The sequence below is a fragment of the Oryzias latipes genome, chromosome 2 (genome assembly GCF_002234675.1).
Source record: "Oryzias latipes chromosome 2, ASM223467v1".
Taxonomy (NCBI): Eukaryota; Metazoa; Chordata; class Actinopteri; order Beloniformes; family Adrianichthyidae; genus Oryzias; species Oryzias latipes.
In genome coordinates this window covers 9,545,493-9,566,322 of record NC_019860.2, presented here as the reverse complement: position 1 = coordinate 9,566,322, position 20,830 = coordinate 9,545,493, and the positions used below count along the sequence as shown (strand labels likewise).

The 20,830-nt window shown below is 41.1% G+C and overlaps 1 protein-coding gene across 1 annotated transcript; it reads left to right on the top strand.

Annotated features, from left to right (window-relative positions):
- Positions 1 to 4,765: 4,765 nt before the first annotated feature.
- Positions 4,766 to 20,694, top strand: LOC101171308 (oocyte zinc finger protein XlCOF6). Its single transcript, XM_020710802.2, has 4 exons — positions 4,766 to 5,231; positions 10,124 to 11,444; positions 11,670 to 11,677; positions 18,957 to 20,694. Exons 2-4 carry the CDS (start codon positions 10,141 to 10,143, stop codon positions 20,045 to 20,047), a joined length of 2,403 nt encoding a protein of 800 aa, XP_020566461.1. The 5' UTR covers positions 4,766 to 5,231; positions 10,124 to 10,140; the 3' UTR covers positions 20,048 to 20,694.
- The last annotated feature ends 136 nt before the right edge of the window (positions 20,695 to 20,830 follow it).

The following is a 20,830-nucleotide window of genomic DNA, read 5'->3' as shown; positions in this document are numbered from 1 at the left end:
TCTAAATATGTAGGTGACTGTTATTTAATATATTTATGCATGTATGTATGTACGTACGTACGTATGAATGTATGTAGGTAGGTCGGTAGGTCGGTCGGTAGGTATGTATGTATGTATGTATGTAAGCATTTATGCATGTAGATAAGTATGTATGTCTGTATTTATGTACGTACATACGTATGTATTTTATTTTAATTTTTTTATTCATTTACAGTATTTATTTATTTATTATTTATTTATGTATTAATTTACTTTTCATTTTTATTTATTTTTTATTAGTAATTGCTTATTATATAATTGATTTGTATATTTTATTATTTTATTATTATTTTATTATTATTATTATTATTATATTTTTTTACCATAACAAACTACTTATTATTACTATCAGTTTTAGCCACATGCAGCTCAGACAGCCTTACAGAAAGAGAAGGTGTAGATGCAGACAGTGAACGCAGGTGTCGTGTAGAGGTGATGGTGAGGGCAGATGGCGCTCTTAGCCTCTAATTCACTTTAAAAAAAAGTCTAATTTAGAATTTAGGGATAGCCGGAGCACCCGGAGAGAACCCACTAATGCACAAAAGAACACAAATATTTCTGCACATAGTGATTTGTGCAGAAAAAACCCTTCCAGACATCCATCCATCTTTTTCCGCTCATCTGGGTTGTGGGGCAGTTGGGAACCTGGAGTGCCCAGAGAAAACCCACAGGTGTTTTTTTTCTTTTTTTTTTCCAAATCTTTTAGGTTACTTTGAATGTGAAGAACTTTCTCACTCTGGTAAAGAACCTCCTAAGTCTTCTGAAGCACTTTGATCTTGTCTTTGTTTTTTCCTCTTTGGAAGATCCACCTTTTAGATTTTCTTCACTGCCAGTTGGATTTTCTTCTGAGGTTCTGTCTGGTAGTTTTTCTGAGGAAGCAGCTGGTGTTGGTTGATCTTCTGTTGGTGGTGGAGCATCCACAGTTATGGTTTTTAGTTCATCACCAACAGTTGTGTTAGAGGAGGACAGTCTGTCCAATGGAGATGAAAAGAGTTCCTCACTCACTAAAGCTACTTCCTCTTCCTCCAGATTCATGGAAAATTGCTTTAAGTTTTGTTCTTCCTGAAGCTGGATCCCAGTTTCAATGGATTTGATGTCGATGCTGTTCTTTCCACTGGCAGAAGTGTCCTGATTTCCAATAAAAATGTGTTCAGGTGAAGAGTCTGGACCATGAAAACATCCACAGAGACACCTTTGAACAGTTTGATGACGACGACCACCAAGCATTTCTGAATCTGCTCAAAAACATGCTGACTTTTGATCCTCGCAAAAGATTCACTCCTAGTCAAGCCCTGGCTCATAACTTTATCACCATGAGGCACCTTTCAGAGGACAGTAAGGCATCTTATGCTGCCACAGCAGAAGACACAATGAGACAGGCCCAACTTCCAGGAATGGAGGGAAAGTCTCCAGCAGCTGATGGTGGAGCTGTGGACTTGGATGAGCTGTTCATGGAAGAACTGCAGGACACAATGTCAAACGGTTTGATGTCACAAATCCAGATTCCAAGAATCCAAGAATCTCTTTCATTTGATCCAGGTCTGGAATTGTATTCAGTCTTCGCACTGCTTCCCCTGATTTTTGAGTGTACTCGCTTGGTGAGTTGAACCTCCAGCCAGGTTTGCTGCAGTCCTTCTCAAAGGTGAAAAACTCTGATGTGAAGAGTCCTTCAAAGAGAGGTTCATCTTCAGGTAAACCAAACCACTGCACCACACAACGGATTGTATCATATTCCTCATCGTAGGTGAAGGGTAGCTTACCGAAGTACAAGGAGGCCAAAACCACACCAAGCGACCACATGTCTGCACCGACGCCCAGAGGGAGGCCCAGACTGACCTGTGGGGCTCTGAATGGAACAATCTGGACAAGGGCTCCAAGCTGCAGGTCCCATGAGTCCGTGGCCAAACCAAAATCGATGAGTTTGACTTTATAGGGCGTTGAGTCCTGGTTGACCATCATAATATTGTCTAATTTAATGTCGCCGTGAAAAACATTGATGCTCTTTAGTGCGCTCAGAGCCACCAGCAGCTGCTGAGCTATGGCTCTGATCGCACACAGATGAGTCGGGCGGAAAGAGTTTTTCCGCATGAGGCTCTCCAAGCTCTGATCCAGGATTTCGTAGACCAGGCACATGAACTTGAGGTATTTAAAGGACTCGTGGAACTTGAGGAGATTGTTGACATCGGGATCCAGAGATTTGATGAGTCCAATGGCTTTGGCCTCATCCATGCCGGCATCCATGTCATCCACCATTTTAATGGCAAAACATTCGTTGCTTCCCAGCTTGGAACATTTTGCCACTTTGCCAAAAGCACCTTCTCCCAGGAATTTCCCAACTTCATAAATTCCCAGCTTTCCCATCAGATAGTGTCCCGTTCTCGGTTCACTCATTGTAGTTGCTTTAGAGGTTGTGAAGTTTACTTGAAAAAAATAAGAACCTTTGTTCTTTAATAGCAGTTAAGCTCAGTTATCTTTAGGAAGTTCACTGTGTCGCTGTGAAGATCTAAAAGAAGATTACTCTGCTGTTTTCTGCCTCTATATTTAAGATTTATTTAAGAAGGCAATATTTTAATTATGTCAAATTATACTTAACATCATGTCAAATGAATGACTACAGACCAGTAGCACTCACTCCGATCATTATGAAGTGCTTTGAGAGAGTGATGCTGACCCACATCCAGAGCAGCATTCCAGACACACTAGACCCCCTGCAGTACGCATACCGGCCCAACAGGTCCACCTCAGACGCCATCGCTGCAGCACTGCACACCTCCCTCTCACACCTGGAGAATAAAGACTCCTACATCAGGATGCTCTTTATTGACTACAGTTCTGCTTTCAACACGGTCGTTCCCCACAAGCTCACCCACAAACTGTTCTCCCTTGGAATACACCCCATCATCTGTGACTGGCTCCTGGACTTTTTGACTGGCAGGCCTCAGTCTGTCAGAATAGGGGACAGGACTTCAGCCAGCATCATCACAAACACTGGCACACCACAGGGCTGTGTTCTCAGCCCAATCCTCTACACCCTGTTCACCCATGACTGTGTGGCCTCTCACAAGGACAACATCATCCTGAAGTTCGCCGACGACACCGCTGTGATAGGACGCATCACTGGCGGGGACGAAGCAGCCTACAGGAGGGAGGTGGCCAGTCTGGTGACATGGTGTGGGGACAACAACCTCACCCTCAACACCGACAAGACAAAGGAGATGATAGTGGACATGAGGAAGGAGAGGAGGAACCCTCATCAGCCGCTTCTTATCCGGGGTCTGGAAGTGGAGAGAGTGAGCAGCTTCAGATATCTGGGGGTCCACCTCAGCCAGGACCTCACCTGGACACTAAACACGTCACAGCTGGTGAAGAAAGCTCATCGGCGGCTGTACTTTCTGAGGAGGCTAAGGAGGTTCGGCATGTCCTCAAAGATCCTCAGCAACTTCTACAGCTGCATGGTTGAGTCCATCCTGACCAGCTGCATCACAGTGTGGTACGGCAGCTCTACCGCTGCGGACCGCAAACGCCTGCAGAGAGTGGTGAAGACTGCGTCCAAGATCACCAGGACTCCTCTTCCCTCGCTGCAGAGCATCTACAAACGCAGGGTCTGCAGGAGAGCTGCCTCCATCATCAAGGACCCCACCCACCCGCAACGAGGACTGTTCACTCTCCTCCCCTCAGGACGGAGGTACAGGAGTGTGAAGTGCAGGACCACCAGATTTAGGAACTCTTTCTTTCCCTCTGCCATCAGACTCCTTAACAGCTGACTGGAGTCTGGAAAAAACAAACTGCACCCTTGCCTATCCTAATTGTTGCTATTGTCATTGTCACTTTTGCACATTTGCACTTTTACAACTGCCACTCGACATCTTGTGTTTTTGTGTGTATGATGTGAGTGAATTGTTTTGTTTCCTCTATACATTTGGCATTTGGAGCAGACAGCAAAGAAAGAATTTCATTGTGCAGGGAAACCCGTTTCTTTACTGTGCATATGATAATAAACCCTTTGAATCTTGAATCTTGAAATGATGTCATATGATGCTACACATCATATTACATCATGTATCATGTCACATATCTGAGGGAAGACATCAAGATATTGCATCATTGTCTATGATGTCTTATCTCAGAAATGACATCATGTCACATGACAGGTTGTTAACTGACACTGCTTTCAATGCGTAGATCATGTGATTAGAAAGGTTTGTGATTGGTGTAAAACATGCATGCGCTTAAAGAACCAACAATCCTGACAGATATTTCAATAACATCATTTCAAACATTGTTTTTTAAAAGTTCAAATGTTAATATAGACAATCAAAAGAAATGACAAACATGGATGTGTTTATCAGTGTGTCCATCTATGGACATCCATGGAAACGTTTAGAGTCGTCTTCCAAGAAGCTCTTTTTAAATTTCTTTTTCTTATCTTTTTTTTTTTTGAACATCCACTGGAGATGAATTCAACTTCTTTAAACACTTTATTCTGCCTCCACAGTTTCTGGGGTAACAATAATACATAAAATAACAAGATCCCTTTCTTTTACTTGTGCACGTGAGTGTGCACGTGAGTACACACACAGAGTTACACGCGCACACACACAAACACTGCGCAGCAGGAACATGAGGAGCGGGGAAACTGTCCAACAGAAAAGAGCAAATCGGTATGATGGAGCAACTCAGACTGAAAGCAAAACAAAGGAGTAAAACAACCTAAATGATAAAAATGATTTCCCTGGGAAAATCTAAAAACATTTGATGTAAATAAAGGTCGTTAGCCTGACCCGGAAGTAAACAGTCCGGCAGCGTTAGCATTAGCAGGCCTTGAGGGTGCAGCCTGTTTTTATCGTTGGTTTGTCGGGTTTTACCTGAAGAAAACGATAGATACGTTGTTCGTCTCAGAAGTAAAGGGTTTTTTTTAGGGGGCATTCATGTGTGGAAACGTGTTACATGTAAAAACTAACGTGGCTGTGATTGTTAGAGCAGCGGATGATCGGAGAGCATCAGAGCAGCTGCAGCGACCATCATGTCTGCACTTCAGCATCTGAGAGTCCGTCAGCGACGAACTTTCTGCTGCTGCTGCTGAAGAAATCTTCAGACTCTGTGAAAGAACCATCGTCCAAAACGAGGAGGAGCTCTGTCGTCAGCGCAGACTGCTGGATATCAGCTGGAAACCACAGCTTTCAGCTCCATAGGTGTGTTCACTATGTTCTGCTTCCAGAGAGATTTAAGCTTAAAGTCTCTTCACTGCCTCTTTTACGGGGACTAAAAGGGAAAAAAAGCTGTCCATCAATCTTATATTCAACATAAAAGTTTTTTTCTGAACTGCTTCCTTTGCTGTCTGGTCCAACACCATTAAAGCTCATTAAAGCTATTAGAGCTCATATTATTGCACCATGACGCAGAGTTTTGTGGTAGGGGGGGGTCACAACTCACTTTTCTGTTTTTGCCCCTTCATTTGGTTTTTAAAACGTCGTCAAAGAGCCTGTTAAATCAACTTTTTTGTTTACTGTCTATGTTATTTCCATTCCACTATTGTTATTTCCACACCCAAAACGGCCCCAAAGTGGTATTCTGATCCGCATTTGGGAGTATTCCTCTGAAAACCTGCATTCTGAGCACCAGCCCCTCCGAATCCATGAAAACGTCTGGGTTCTCACATTGTGACGTAGATAAGTGAGGAACTGCCCCTTCCAGGAAGAGTCTGCAGTGCCAGCTCCGCCCCCTCAGGCTAATGGACACACCCACTTTCTTTGTGGAGCTAGCGCTGATCGGCTAAACGCTTTTGTTTTGTATGCACATCCATTTTGGCAAAAGTCTGTTTTTTGTTTTCGCTGGCGAATCTCAGACTCCTTGCCAAGGCTGAATCTAGGTTGATGTCATGAAATGGGCGCCACCCACATCGAGAGAAAGGCGGAGCCTCAGAGGTCGAGTTTTGTCACTGACTTTGCAAATGACTTTGCAAGAAATTATTCTTTAGTGTGCCTAAAGGTAATATATCATCGTATATGTGGATATAGTTTATGCTGAAAGGCTTAAGAAAAGCATGATATAGGCCAGGGGTCGGCAACATGCGGCTCTATAGTTTAGTAAAATAACTATCGTGTTCTAAGATTGTCGTGGTGCCTTTAACAGCGTTGGACAGTGCGAGCGGGCAGGAGGAAGAGAGCAGCATGAGCACGCGGAGGGGGCGTGTCTGCGTCTCTGCGTCACGTTGACCAAAGTTGTCCCTCCCTGCTCCCTAACTCATAGAAACTAGTGCAGGACAATCCAGTGTCCTGGATGTCAGTGCAGTTAAGACATATGCTCTCTACATTTCTTAAGAAATGCCATATATGACGTCACCCATTTGCCTAGTGACTTCTGTCAGTGTAAGAGTTCAGCAGGTTCCCCAGCACAGTTGCTGCTTTTTTTTTTTTTTTTTAAGCTGGGTCCAGCTGCAAATGCTGCTCAGCACAAGCTTTCATTGCTGAAGGTAGCATTAAACAATCTTCAGCCTGAGTTCCCTGATTGCAGCATCAGATGCTGGTTGGCTGTGTAATTCGGCCAGAATCATAAGCTCAATCATAAGCTTTTTGCCTGTGCTGCCAATACGACTGTCAGCGCAGACACTCTTGCAATTTTCCCACTTAAGTCCTCCTTTTTCCAGATATTCTGTCACCTGAAAATTTTCATTTCCAGTTCAGGGGTTGACATAGCCCAGAAATTTGCACTGGCCCACAGGGCCAGTAGTTTTTGAAAGTTACTGGCCCTGCCTGAAAGTTACTGGCACGACACAGCGCGACCTGCCACCACAGGCAGCACCCAAGCAGCGGACGCAGCAAGCACCACAGGTGCTTGCAACTTTAAGGGGGTCCGGGGGCATGCCCCCCGTAAAATTTTAATATGGTGCAATTTGGTGCATTCTAGTGACTAACACTTATTTCTACACTTTTCAATTACTGAAAATAGACCATATCAAACTTAAATCTGCTCTAGTCTGTTTCAGATTTTTTGAAGAGAGCACTGCAGTGTAGTAGTTAACACTAGTTAAGAAGTTTTCATGCTGCTTCTAATCTCTGCTATTTCACATTTGTTCATAATCAATAGTTAAGAAGTTTTATTTACTTTTTTGCTCTGACTGCCTTGAGGTTCTACTTTTTGTTACTGTTGCAAAGTTACATTTACTTTTTAGATCCTTAATTACTGTTATGTTGTTCAAATTTGTTAAACAACTGTTATGTTGTTTTAACTTGTTTAAAGTTGCAAGGTTACATTTACTTTTTAGTTACTTTAGTTACTTAAATAAATTAAATAATTGAAAAATTAAATAAAATTAAATTACTGAGATCATTTAGCTTTTGACTAGAAATACTTCCTGCTTACAGTGTTGTAAAGAAAAACAAAATTGAGTACTTTGACAATATACTGCATTTGAGTCTGAGATTCAGGTATTTGAAGTTGCCTTTGATTCTTTGAAATTCATCTTAAAGCTTAGTGCAGGTGTGCTCACACTTTTTTGGCGTGTGAGCTACTTTTGAATCGACAATGTCTTGAAAATCTACCTATAAAATATGTACATGTGTGTGTATGTATATATTTATATATATATATATATATATATAAAATACTAATAGTAAATGTTTGTTAGTTATGTTTATTAGTTACATGTTTATTTGAACATTGTTGTTTATATGCTGATGATGAAGAACTACACAGTAAGATTACACAAAGCTACTTTTGTATTAACAGATTAGGCGTTTTATAACAAAGGCAGAAAGCAGCGACTATCATTTGTCATGCTCTGCTGTAAACCGTGCAATGGGGGGAGCATTGCATTTCAAAGGCGCTGCTGGCTCCGTACGAAGCGCGTGCCACATAAAAAACAGCTTCCTTAATGAGCTCGTATTTATAGGGCGAGAACTGCAGAGCTGATAGCAGGAAGAGACACGCGAGGCGGCTTCAAGAAACATTTTGGTTGTCCGGAGTGGTCTTCTGCCGGGAACTTGACGTGCCGCGCGGCAGAAACCGACTTTCTGATAACAGAGTTTGCGCTCAGTGTTTTTAAACACGCATGTGCAGTGATGTATGTTTCAGAGGATGTCCGATTGGCCAATCTACATGTCAATCAAGTCCTGTACTTCTCAGTGAGGATTTTGATTGGCTGGTGGATTTTTAAGAAGTACATTTTATTTTATTTTTTTATCTTTTCTGGCCCGCGATCTACACTCATGTCCTTGAAGATCGACTGGTCTATTGCGATCGACGTAATGAGCACCCCTGATCCACACGTTTTCGCAAAATATACTTTATTGAAAAAGATGAAAAATATATTAACCGTTAGAAATTTTAGTGGCCCGACCGGACAACTGAAAAATAAAGTCTTGTGTCCGTACTGCTCGAGAGAGCTGGACCGGGCCAGCGGACAAATGGCTATGTCGAGCCTTGCAGTTGTTTTCTCTGGCAAAGCCTTGCAAAATAGAAAGTTCTCTCTGAATATGTCTCCATCCACAAAATGCACATTGGCCAAAAGTTGAGCGTGTCCACTTATGTCAGTAGACTCGTCAATTTGCAACGCAAATTTATTACTGAGACGGATCTTGTCCAAAACCACACTTTCAATGTCTGTAGACATGTCATTAATACGTCTGGAAATTGTGTTATCAAAAAGAGGGACTTGGACTATTTCTTTAGCCGCTTCAGGTCTGAGCATCTCATTACAATGGCTTTGCAAGCAGGAAGTATTAATTGCTCTGGGACTTTTTGGATTTATCCTCAAGTTCAGCTAGCTTTAAGAGCTCTCTCATTTACCTTTGCAGTTTTTCTCATGAAAGTTGCCTATTTATCTGTGTATTCACGCAGACAAACACAATATTCCACATTTTTGTTTTGAAGTGAAGGCTGTTTCGTTTGGAGATGGCGTTTAAGTGTACTTGGGACCTTAGCCTTGTTGAAGAGCTTTTCACCACATACCAAGCACAACAGAGTCGGTGCCGTTGCATCACGATAAAAGTAAATCCAAATGAAAGATGGCTTTCGTTGTATTGCTTAAAACTTTCCTGGACGTCACAGTCTTTGCTTTCTTTTGACCTTCACTCATACTAGGGCCTTCATCTGGGTCCGGATTTTGTCCAGGGTGCAGTTCAGAGCCAGAATTTTTCCTCTTCTAAAACGTATCCATCACTTTCACCGTTGTCCTGTCATTCACAATGTCACCGGCAACGCCACCTGTCACTCGTTCGCTTGACTCCAAGCACAAAGCAATTAGTTATATTCTGCTGCCACCTACTGGTATGGAAGAGTACTGAAGAGTAATGATTATTCTGGCAGGCGCTAGACTGCACAGGCACACAAATTGATAATTTTCCACGGCACACTTGACAGTATCTCGCGGCACACACAGTGGTTGAAAACACTGCCCTAGAGCCCTGGGACTGGATGTTGGAGTTGTAGATTCGGACACCACTAAAAAAAAGTTGCCCTAAATAGTGCACAAGGTAGTGAGGAAATTTGGACACAGACCAACTCTCTCATCTTCTGTCAAAGTTCCTAAGCTCAAAGTTCTTCTTTTAAGTCCTTGACTCTTGACTTTTTCTTTTCACTGCTGAAGAACACGCCTTCCCTCTTCTCCTTTCTTCATCAGTAGTCATAGTTACCCCGTCACCCTGAAGGTCAACAGCACCAGTGATGGTTGGAGTCAACCCAGACTTTAACCGATCTGATACGGCAGTTATATTTGTAATACGGGGATTTGATTTGGCTCCAGTTTGAAGTCACATGACCTGATCTGCATAATTTACTGTACACAGACCTAAAATCCACATCAGACGCACCTTTTTGTCATTGCATTCTTCTAGGCGCGTCTATATTTGGGTTTTCGGTTTTCCTTTTTCTTTTTCGTCTTTTTGGTTGGAAGTTTGACAAAATGAGGCCTGAAAGACAAATGTTTAACTTTTAATGATCTGAACCGTAAAAATATTTTTTTCAGTAAAAGTTTTCAAATCAGGTTTTCAAGACGAAAGTGATTTTGATTATTTTTGCTACACGATAACAGAAAGCACTTTGAACGCAGGAACAGACTTTTTCTTGTAATTTTGTCTTCACGCAGATCTCTCCCAGCATTCTATGATGAATCAGGAGAGGACACCCAAAGAGGAGCAGGCAGAACTAGAACCTCATCAGATTAAGGAGGAGATGGACGGACCAGAATATCTTCAGAATGAATGGGAGCAAGATAAACCCCCACCTCCACAGATTAGGGAGAGCCAGGATGGACCTGAACCACCACAGATTAAAGAGGAGCAGGGTGAACTAGAAGATCAACATATTAAGAAGGAGATGGATAAACTAGGAGATCCTCAGATTAAAGAGGAACAGAATAAACTAGAAGATCAACATATTAAGGAGGAGATGGATGAATTAGAAGATCCTCAGATAAAGGAGGAAAACGAGGAACTCAGCATCAGTCAGGATGAAGAGCAGTTGGAGACTGATGTCTTGATGGATTCTCTTACCTATGAGGAGAATGAGCTCAGTGAAGAAGAGCTAAACAGTCAGCAGAGCTTTAGTGATAGTCAGGATGAAGAGCCAAACCAACATGAATCAAGATCAGCTACAGATGGAGAGACAGACCCACAGAAGAAAGCCAAACAGACCCAAAAAGAAAGTAAACGTTCCCGTGGAAGAGCTGGACAAAGTTCTAGTAGCTCTTGTAATACGTCCGCCCACTTGACAAGTAACTCTGTAGACAAACCTTTCACCTGTGAGGAATGTTGTAAAAGCTTTAGGCGACTGTGTCACCTTCAAACCCACAGGAGAATCCACACGGGAGAGAAGCCCTTTTTCTGTAAAGAATGTTTCAAATGTTTCCGAGACTCGTCTACTCTGAGAAGACACATGAGGACCCACACAGGAGAGAGGCCTTTCTTCTGTCTCCAGTGTCATCAGAGTTTCAGCCAAATATCTATTCTGAGGACCCACGTGAGAACCCACACGGGTGAGAAGCCTTTCGCGTGTCAAGAATGCGATAAAAGTTTCAATGAGAAATCCAGCCTGAAAAAACACATGACGACCCACACGGGAGAGAAGCCCTTTGCGTGTCAAGACTGCGACCAGAGGTTCTCTCGGAAGTCTGTCCTCAGGACACACATGAGGATTCACACAGGCGAGAAGCCTTTCGCGTGTAAGGAGTGTAACAAACTTTTTAGGGAAACATCTTACCTTAGGAAGCACATGAGAACCCACACCGGAGAGAAGCCCTTTGCGTGTCAAGACTGCAACCAGAGGTTTTCACGAAGGTCTGTTCTCAAGGCACACATGAGGATTCACACAGGAGAGAAGCCTTTTGCATGTACGGAGTGTCATAAGCTGTTTAGGGAAAGATCTTCTCTCAGGAAGCACATGATGACCCACAGCAGATTACTCCTGTAGTCACCGCTGCAGGGTTGGAATGGGTTGCAGGGCTTCCTGACACCTCAATTGTCGGGTGGAGGTCATTGATTTGTGGGATCTCTGCTTAGAGTTCCAGAATCTGGAATTCTGAAGGACTTGGATTTGTCACCAAGATCACTTTAATGTTCAGAATTTCCTTAATGAAATAATTTTAAAAAACACTTCATGTTCTGCTACAATTAAAATCAAGTGTTCTTGAACAGCTGGGCTGGTTAACAGATTATGTTGTTCTTGTTATGGCCTGGTTCCCAAGTTGCATATTTTTTAAAGAACAACTAAATAATTCAAAATTTAGTCAACTTTTCAGTACATTTTTAAAAATATGACAAAAAGTAACATTTGTTTTTCTTAATGTAAGTTTCCAGTTTATTTCATTTACTAATGTGTCTGATGCTAGAAAGACTGGAATGTCCATTAAGGCCAGATTATACTTCACAGCCACCGGGCTTCACATCAATAGTATCCACAATCACGCGGTCTAGTTCATACTGATGTTCGCTGGCTTTGCTCATGACTGTCCACAAGAACTCTGCCTGAAAATCAAGTCTCCGATTGTAGAGTCTCAACAAGCAAAGAGCTCTCTGCTCCTGCTGTTGTTGGAATGAATGTTCATCCATATCGATCAGTTTGATCTTGAGGAAGGAACTTTCCTTAGATGGACAGTGAAGAGGAAACATCTGCAGAGCTTTGTGGAAAAAGAAAAGATCCATCCTGAAGGAAGCTGACATTAGAAATGAAGACGATGGAAAGAAAGATTCAAACATGAGATCTTCTGCTGAAGTAAATGGATTAAAGCTCAGAAGAAGAAGTCAGCCTTCAGCATGAAGATGGTCAGCATGCAGCAGGAGAACATCAGCCTCATGGCTGCAGTTTAGAAATCGTGAATCCTGCAGGTCGTTCCAGCTCAGGTCCAGAACTCTAAGATTGGACGGGTTTTTCTTCAGAGCTGAGACCAAAGCTTCACAGCTGATCTCTCCAACCTGAAATCAGACAGAAAAGTGTGTTCGGGAGTCAATGACAGCTGGAAGTCCAGGAACTTGGTAAATTCAGTCAGGTGGGACCCGCCCTGATCAGAGACTGACAGAAAACATCTTTAGATGATTAAGAAATCGTGGCAACTTGTGAATAAAAGGCATTACGCCTTGTGGGGTCACCATTTTGCAATTTATTTATGTATTACCCTAAAACATGATGGCAAATTAAAGTAGAAAATATTTTCAATTACTTTAATAAAGTTATGTATCCTGGTAAGTACTGGCAACCCCTTGCACACAGTCTTCTCTTACCAGAGAAGTTCTCATAGCAACAGATTTTGCTAAATACCGTGCTCGACTGAGAGATTCAAAACGTACTTTGCATCCAGTGCAATAGGACCGTTCAATACTAATGGGAAGGGGGAGCCCTCTGAATGTTTCTAGTTAATTTTTAAAAACTATTTGTGTTTGTTTATTTTTGTGTGTGTGTTTGTGCCGAATTTATTATATGTGTTTCAAGCAGTGGTTTTTCAATGCTTTTTTTTTAATCTAGTGTGTAACTCCGGTGTAATATTTAAATGAAGCAATGGACAGTCATGCAATTTCCCTCAAGATCAATAAAGCATCTATTACAAAAAACATTTTCAAATGTATATTGAACTGACAGTTGTAAAATGAGTTCATTTGAATTATGGAACCCAAAATATAATTACAATTTAAAATCCAATTGATATAGATTTTTATTGAAACCCTTGATTCAGGAATTGTATTTCTTCCTCTAGCATCCTAAATTGTGAAACACATTTTCAATTTACATGATCAGACTGCAAAGAGAAATTTTAGTGGGATATCAATTTGTCCTAGAGGTGAACAAAAACTTTCATAAGAAAATCTCTCATTTTAATGGATTTTACACAAAATCATGTGTTCAAATAAAGTTTCAACTCCCTGCAGATATTTTAAAGAGGATGAAGATTCCATAAAACAAAGTTGTTGATTTGTGAAAACTTTTAAAAGACACCAGAATTTTCCAACAGCAAAGGAATATTAGACCGGACCCCTTCACTGCAAAAATACTGTTACTAACAAAGCTTTGAGGTGGGCTCAATACCATTCCAGGTAAGCTGACTGAATCTGAATCTGGCAGGGCGATGATGTAGGAACCAGTCTGAAACACTGGAGGGTTGATGAGTTGCAGGTGTGTAAAAACAACCCACCATCATCCTGAAGACCTGTAGAGACGGAATGGCAGCAGTGGTCAGGAGAGGTAGTCCAAGGGTTAGGGAAACTTAACGGAAGTAACTTAACATCATATAATACATCTTGTGTGTATCAGCCACTATAGATTGTGAATAATATCTAGTACAAATCTTGATATTTTTTCCACTTTCTTATAGAGATATGCTCTGATAATTAAGAATGTAAAAAAGAAAATCAAAATAATCGTTTTTTTAAAATATTAAACACTTTTTTTTTTTTTTTAGGGTTTTCCAAAACTAATCTTTCCCTCAGCAGTGACACCCAACAGCACCTCCAGTATGGAGCTCTTTCCCATGCTCTCAAAACACAGTGATAACCTGCTATTGCCTCTATTACTCCATGTTGGAGACGCTGTTCAGTGCTGCTGAGAGGGAGAAAAAAAAAATTAAGAGTTGAGTGTTTTAAAAACTTGTATTTTTTGTACTTTTTTTGTCTTAAATAATAGGGAATATCTGTTTAAGAAAAAAGGTAACAAATGTCTTGTTTTTACTGGATATTTTATACAATATAAGTTCAAAGCAGTTGATAAAAGAAACAGATTACCCAGCATTCTAGCAGCATTTAAACGCATCATCTTCACACTAATCTGAAGATTTAAAATTAGTCTTACAACGGATCTGTGCGTAAATGGGGTTCTGTCTTTGTGTATCAGGCGATTGGTGCGTACTCTTTGTGTGTATAGGAGCTGTTTTGAATTTAAGCTGGTATTAATTTCAAGTTGTGTATGTACCAGTTGTATTTGTCAGTTTTTGATATCTAAGTGTGAATATGAAAATACAATTGTACACACCGTTGCAAACAAAATGATAATCAAGTATTAGCACACACAACTCCGAAGTTCCACACAAACTGGCATGCACAAGTTACAAATCAAGAATTAGGCAAACACAAATCCAGTGAACCAACTTTCTCTCCATAGGAATAAAACAGATACTTAATTTTATTCAAATGTAAATTTATATAAAAGGAAATCACCCCTAAACCTCATCCCACCCCTTTTAAAAAGTGTTTGTCAAAATCACGTATTGAAGATGTAAAAACATCACATCTGTATTTTCTAAAGTAAAACAAGTTTTAATGGTTTGTATTTTACCAAATTTGTTTTTATTCTAAGTGAGTTTTTGTACTCTAAACATACAAGCTATAGATTAAGTCTCTGGTTTTATCTGATCCATCCCGGTTTGAATAAAGAAATGCTCAGAAATCCAGTTTTATCTTAAATTATTTTACACATCTTCTCCATCATGACAAAAATTCTAAAATAATGTTAAAAACACACCAACAACAACATAAAGAAAATGATTTTCATTGGAGTGGGACTTTAAAGATGTAAATCTATACATAAGATCAGTGTCACCCTCCTTTAACAGAAAAGCAATCTAAACAAATCTTTTTTTAAATATATAATTAACTTTCCTGTTTATATCATTATTTTAATATTACATGTACTACATTTGTTCTCCTGTTGCACTTTGTTCAAGTTGGCAAGAAAAAAATCTCAAAAAAACAAACAAAACAAAGTTCACTTCTAGACAAGTGATCTGTCGTAATCACTGTTTAGGTGACGTCATATCCGTTCCCTGGTCTCTTAAAACCCAAGCTTTTTGCTTTTTCGACTTATTCTAATGTCTAGTTTTCTAAACTACGGTGTTGATTTAAAAAAACATGTATTTTCCTTCTTTTTAGAAGTTTTAAATGAAGGCTAAACCTTTGTGCAAGGTTTGTTTAAATAAAATTCGTGACCCTCACCCGGAAGTAAACAGTCTGGTAGCATCAGCCTTAGCTAGCGCTAAGACAAGAGTCAAGCTTGTTTTCCAAGTAGTTTGTCGGATCTTTGCTGAATAAAAATGAAAGATAAGTGGTTCGTGTAAGAACTAGGAATTTTTAAGTGTCTTAGATGTTCGAAAACGTGTTACATGTAAATATAACGTGGCTGTGATTATTAGAGAGCAGCAGATGATCGGAGCTGCAGCGTAGTAGAGCATCGGAGCAGCTGCAGGAACCATGTCTGCTCTTCAACATCTAAGAGTCCGTCAGCGACGAACTTTCTGCTGCTGCTGAAGAAATCTTCCGACTCTGTGAAGGAACCATCGTCCAGTTCGAGGAGGAGCTCTGTCGTCAGCGCAGACTGCTGGATATCAGCTGGAACGCAGCTTGAGCCAGCTCCGCACTATAGGTATTTTTTAAATGAACTTTATCAACAAATATTGCACATACAAAATACCAAACATTAAAACACCATGTGCAAAAAAAAAATCGTTTTTGCCAGGAAAATGAATAAACATGTCAAAAGGCTATAAAAATATAAATATAAAACAGGTTAAAAAATAACACTAAAATCCACGATATAGGTATGTTCACCATGTTCTGTTTCCACAGTTGGACGGATTTAGGAATAAGGTTTCCTGTTTGTTTCAACATAAAAAACGCCAAGTTTGACAGAATAAACTCTAGAAAAGCCTTTGGGCACATTACCCAAACTGTGTCGATACTATGTCACTCAATAGTGACTCCTGCTGGAGTGAAAACATAATTGCAGGCAACCAAACTGTTGATCAAATAAACTCCATAATTCCCCAGCACTGAGAATTGCATTGAAGTTTGAAAGTTCTGCAGAACAAATGCCCCATTTAACCTTTCAAATAAGTCAGTTTGAAATGGAATTGTATTCTGCAAGATCAAGCGCAAACTGAGAGGAAAAAGGGTTACAAAACACTATTAAAACTATAAAATAACTCCACAAACTTAATTGAAACACAACATTCAACACCTTTAAGAGAGATTCAGCAAGCTAAAACGTCATGCTAGAATCATGTAACATGCCAGGTATGCATATCGCTGCTTTACTGATTTAGCACCCAAGTGACAGAAATGTGACAGAGAAGAGCTGGTATTTTTCAAAATAAAAGATAGCTTAGACTCATAATAAAACTAACTAAAACCTGCCAAATTGATGCGAAAACCGCCCAAAGCAAATTTTCTCCGCAATATCAAAAATCAAAACCACCCAGTTGGGTGGAAAACCGCAGAATCTGGCAACACTGCCGGTAGAGGCGCTTCCTTGTTTGGCTCCTCAGTGGCACACCGACTCATTGGCTGTATTGGTCACGTGACCTTTCCTGAAGCGATATGCGCACCGACACAAGGGGTTTCACGTTATGAGTTCGACGTGTCAAGTGTTGCCGGACCGACCACTACTAAACACACCAGCATCGCCAAATCAACACTTTATTTTAATAAACTTTCTGGTTGCCGGTGCAAGTCCTGGTAGTTTATCCTCCAGTTATGCCTGGAACCTGGTAAAAATCATCACATGTTCCCGATGCTCCATCAGCCTAGAACCAAAACAAAGTAGTCGCACTCCGTATCCTAGGTATTGGATTTTGGAATTGTAGATTCGGAGGCCACAAAAAATTGTTGAACGCCTGAAAATATGTAGTGAGGAAATGCGGACACAGTCCAACTCTCTCATTTTCTGTCAAAGTTCTTCTTTAAACCCTTCTGCTATCTTGTGGGGTCAAAATGACCCCACCCTTACTTTGACGTGTTCTCCCTACCATGACAAAGGTGGATAAAGGTGGAAAGATTTTATGTAATCCATGGACACCAGTGAGGATCACAAATCATTGAAGTAAAAAGGTTCAGAGCACTGTCTAGTGCAGGGGTCGGGAACCTTTTTGGCCAAGAGAGCCATAAACGCCACATATTTTTAATTGTAATTTCAAAAGAGCCATACATAATGTAGCGTCCCCTTCCCACACTGAGGCACGGAGACTTAACCTCTCTTAGGGTTCTTTATTCTGGTTACTGTAGACCGCAACGAACGCCGTACAATTAATTCAGCAGCTCCTGAATCTCTCCCGCCGAAGCGAGAGCGCTTCTACCAACTTTATATTCGCTCACTGCCGCGTCAGCCCTCCCATTTCCCTTATTCGGCCCATAGCTGAACCCCATTGGTCCAAATTACCTAACAACCGCCTGAGCGACAGAACTAAGAGCCAATCAGATCTCTGCTTGATGTGTTTAATGAACTCCAGAACTTTTAACACGGCCCAACAGCCACCCAGTCCAACTCAGACCGCAACAATGTGTTTTTAACTAAATATACAAATGAATGTGTGCACTTGATTTAATTTTAAACATTTTTAAAGTACAATAAGTCTGTGGATTCTTTTTAATAACATCGTTATGCTGTTGCTAATAAATGATGAGTATTTCTCGTGGTAGTTTTGCTGATGGTCTAGTCTGGTTGATACGTGGTGAGTTTCTGCTTCATGCAGGCGTTGAGACTTTAAACGTGATCGTAGGTCTGAATGTTCTTTAGATGTGAGAAAGACTGATCACATGGAGATACGGAGCCAAACACACACTCACACGCTGCAGTGAGTGACAGGCAGTGGGTTTAACGTTTTTACAATCCCTGCGCTGTTCACCTTACTGGCCGTGCCCACACACCCCCACCCTCTGCTTTCTTCCTCACACATCCCGTCCCCACAACTGCGCGCTCTTTCTCAGAGACGGGAGCGCGCAGTTTTAGGCACTGCAATTCACAGGTTTCCGGCTGGTACAAACTCTGTGAAATAATAGATAATGGTAACTGATAGTGCTGATGTAGATTTTGTTCTCCAAGCACCGCTACTACTGCGCGCCTCTGGCATAAAAAAAAAGTATAATTAAAGATTTGTCTGCGAGCCACATGTGACCATCAAAAGAGCCATATGTGGCTCGCGAGCCATAGGTTCCCGACCCCTGGTCTAGTGGGTCTAGATGACCCAACTCCCAATGTCAAAGTGCCTTGGATAGCACAAGGGTTAAGTTCTTTATTCTTGACTTTCCTTTTATCTTCTGAAGAACACGCCTTCCTCCTCTGTCTCGTCACTCTGAAGGTCAACAGCACCAGTGGTTGGAGTCAACCCAGACTTTAACCGATCTGATACGGCAGTCATGTTTGTAATGCGGGGATTTGATTTGGCCTCAGTTTGAAGTCACATGACATATGAGAAGCACCTTTTTCTAATCCTATCCCTTTATGGTCTTATATGTTTGTTTTTTTTATTTCTTGGTTGGATGTTTAACAAAAAGAGGCCTGAAAGACAAATGATTAACTTTTAATGATCTGTTCCCCCCCCAAAAAAAAAAGCTTCTTATTTTTCAGAAAATCAGCATTTAAGGCTAAAGGTGTTTGTGCTACACAATAACAGAAAGCTCTTTTAATGCTTTTTCTTGTGTTTTTTTTTTTTTTTTTTGTTCTTGCAGATTTCTCCCAGCATTCTATGATGAATCAGGAGAGGACACCCAAAGAGGAGCAGGCAGAACTAGAACCTCATCAGATTAAGAATGAGATGGACGGACCCGGGTCGCCCCAGATTAAAGAGGAACTAGATGAACCAGAAGATCCACATGTTAAGGAGGAGATGGAGGAATTAGAACCTTCCGACATTAAGGAGGAACCAGAACCTGAACAGATTAAGGAGGAACAAGAGGAGCTCAGCATCAGTCGGGATGAAGAGCAGTTGGAGACTGATCCCTTGATGGATTCTCTTTCCCATGAGGAGAATGAGCTCAGTGAAGAAGAGCTAAACAGTCAGCAGAGCTTTAGTGATAGTCAGGATGAAGACGAATCAACATCCACAACAGATGGAGAGACAGACCCACAGAACAGAGTTCAGGGTCATGTCCAAAGCCTGGACAGCTCTCACGTGTCAGAAAGTCAATGTGACTCTGATGTTGGTAAAAACGCTAAACAGACCCAGATAGAAAGTAAACTTTCCTGTGGAAGAGCTGGACAAAGTTCTAGTAGTTCTCGTAACGCGTCTGTCCATGTGAGAAGTAACTCTGGAGACAAACCTTTCACCTGTGAGGAATGTTGTAAAAGCTTTAGGCGACTGTGCCACCTTAAAACCCACAGGAGAATCCACACGGGAGAGAAGCCTTTTTTCTGTAAAGAATGTTTCAAATGTTTCCGAGAATCGTCCAGTCTGAGAAGACACATGATGACCCACACAGGAGAGAGGCCTTTCTTCTGTCTCCAGTGTCATCAGAGTTTCAGCCAAATATCTAACTTGAGGACCCACGTGAGAACCCACACGGGTGAGAAGCCTTTCGCGTGTAAAGAGTGTGATAAGAGTTTCAGCGAGAAATCCAGCCTGAGAAAACACATGACGACCCACACGGGAGAGAAGCCCTTTGCGTGTCAAGACTGCGACCAGAGGTTCTCTCGGAAGTCTGTCCTCAGGACACACATGAGGATTCACACGGGCGAGAAGCCTTTCGCGTGTAAGGAGTGTAACAAACTTTTTAGGGAGAGATCCTACCTTAGGAAGCACATGACGACCCACCACAGATGACTCCTGCAGAGGCCGCTGTAGAGTTAGAGGGGGGCGGGGCTTCCTGACACTTTTAACGAAGGGTGGAGGTTGTTGGTTTGCGAAAAAACCAACCGGAAGAAAAAAAGCTTTATTTTAAACGGCAACTCTAACAGTTATGTTAAAGCTTTAATCAAAGTTTTTATCTAGAATTCTTAACACCTCTGGGTTAGAGCCCCTTTTCTACCTGAACTCCACAGACCTGAAATCATAAACATCAGGTTATGTCCTGCTACATTTCAAATCAAATGTTCTTGAACGAACTGACCTGGTTAACAGGTTCTATTATTCTTGAGAAAACCCGGTTACCAATTTAGATTTTTGTTTTTGTTTTGTTTAGAAAAAAAAATCTATCCTGATTTTCATTGATCAACTTTTTTTGTTTTTAGCATTTTTACAAATATTTGTATCTTGATGCTGAAAGGACTGCTATGTGTGTTACCATGAAGTTTTATTGTTGAATGAAAAAGGCCTTTACTTTATAAATGTACTAATTTATTGTGATCGGTGTACGTTTTGTCTACATTAAGGACAAATGCATGAACTGGTACCAGTGCAGCAGCTGTTCTTGTCTTTGGAACCACTCAAGCCATGTTTGTTTGTTTTTTTAATCTGTCTGATCCTCTCTCAACGATTGCTAAAAGGATTAAAAAAAATTTTGAACAAACACTTTGAATCGATGGCAGCTGCCGCTCTTCGCCTATCATTTTAGCAAATGTTTTTCCGCAATAAAAGCACCACATCATCTGCAAAAAGAAGCAACGA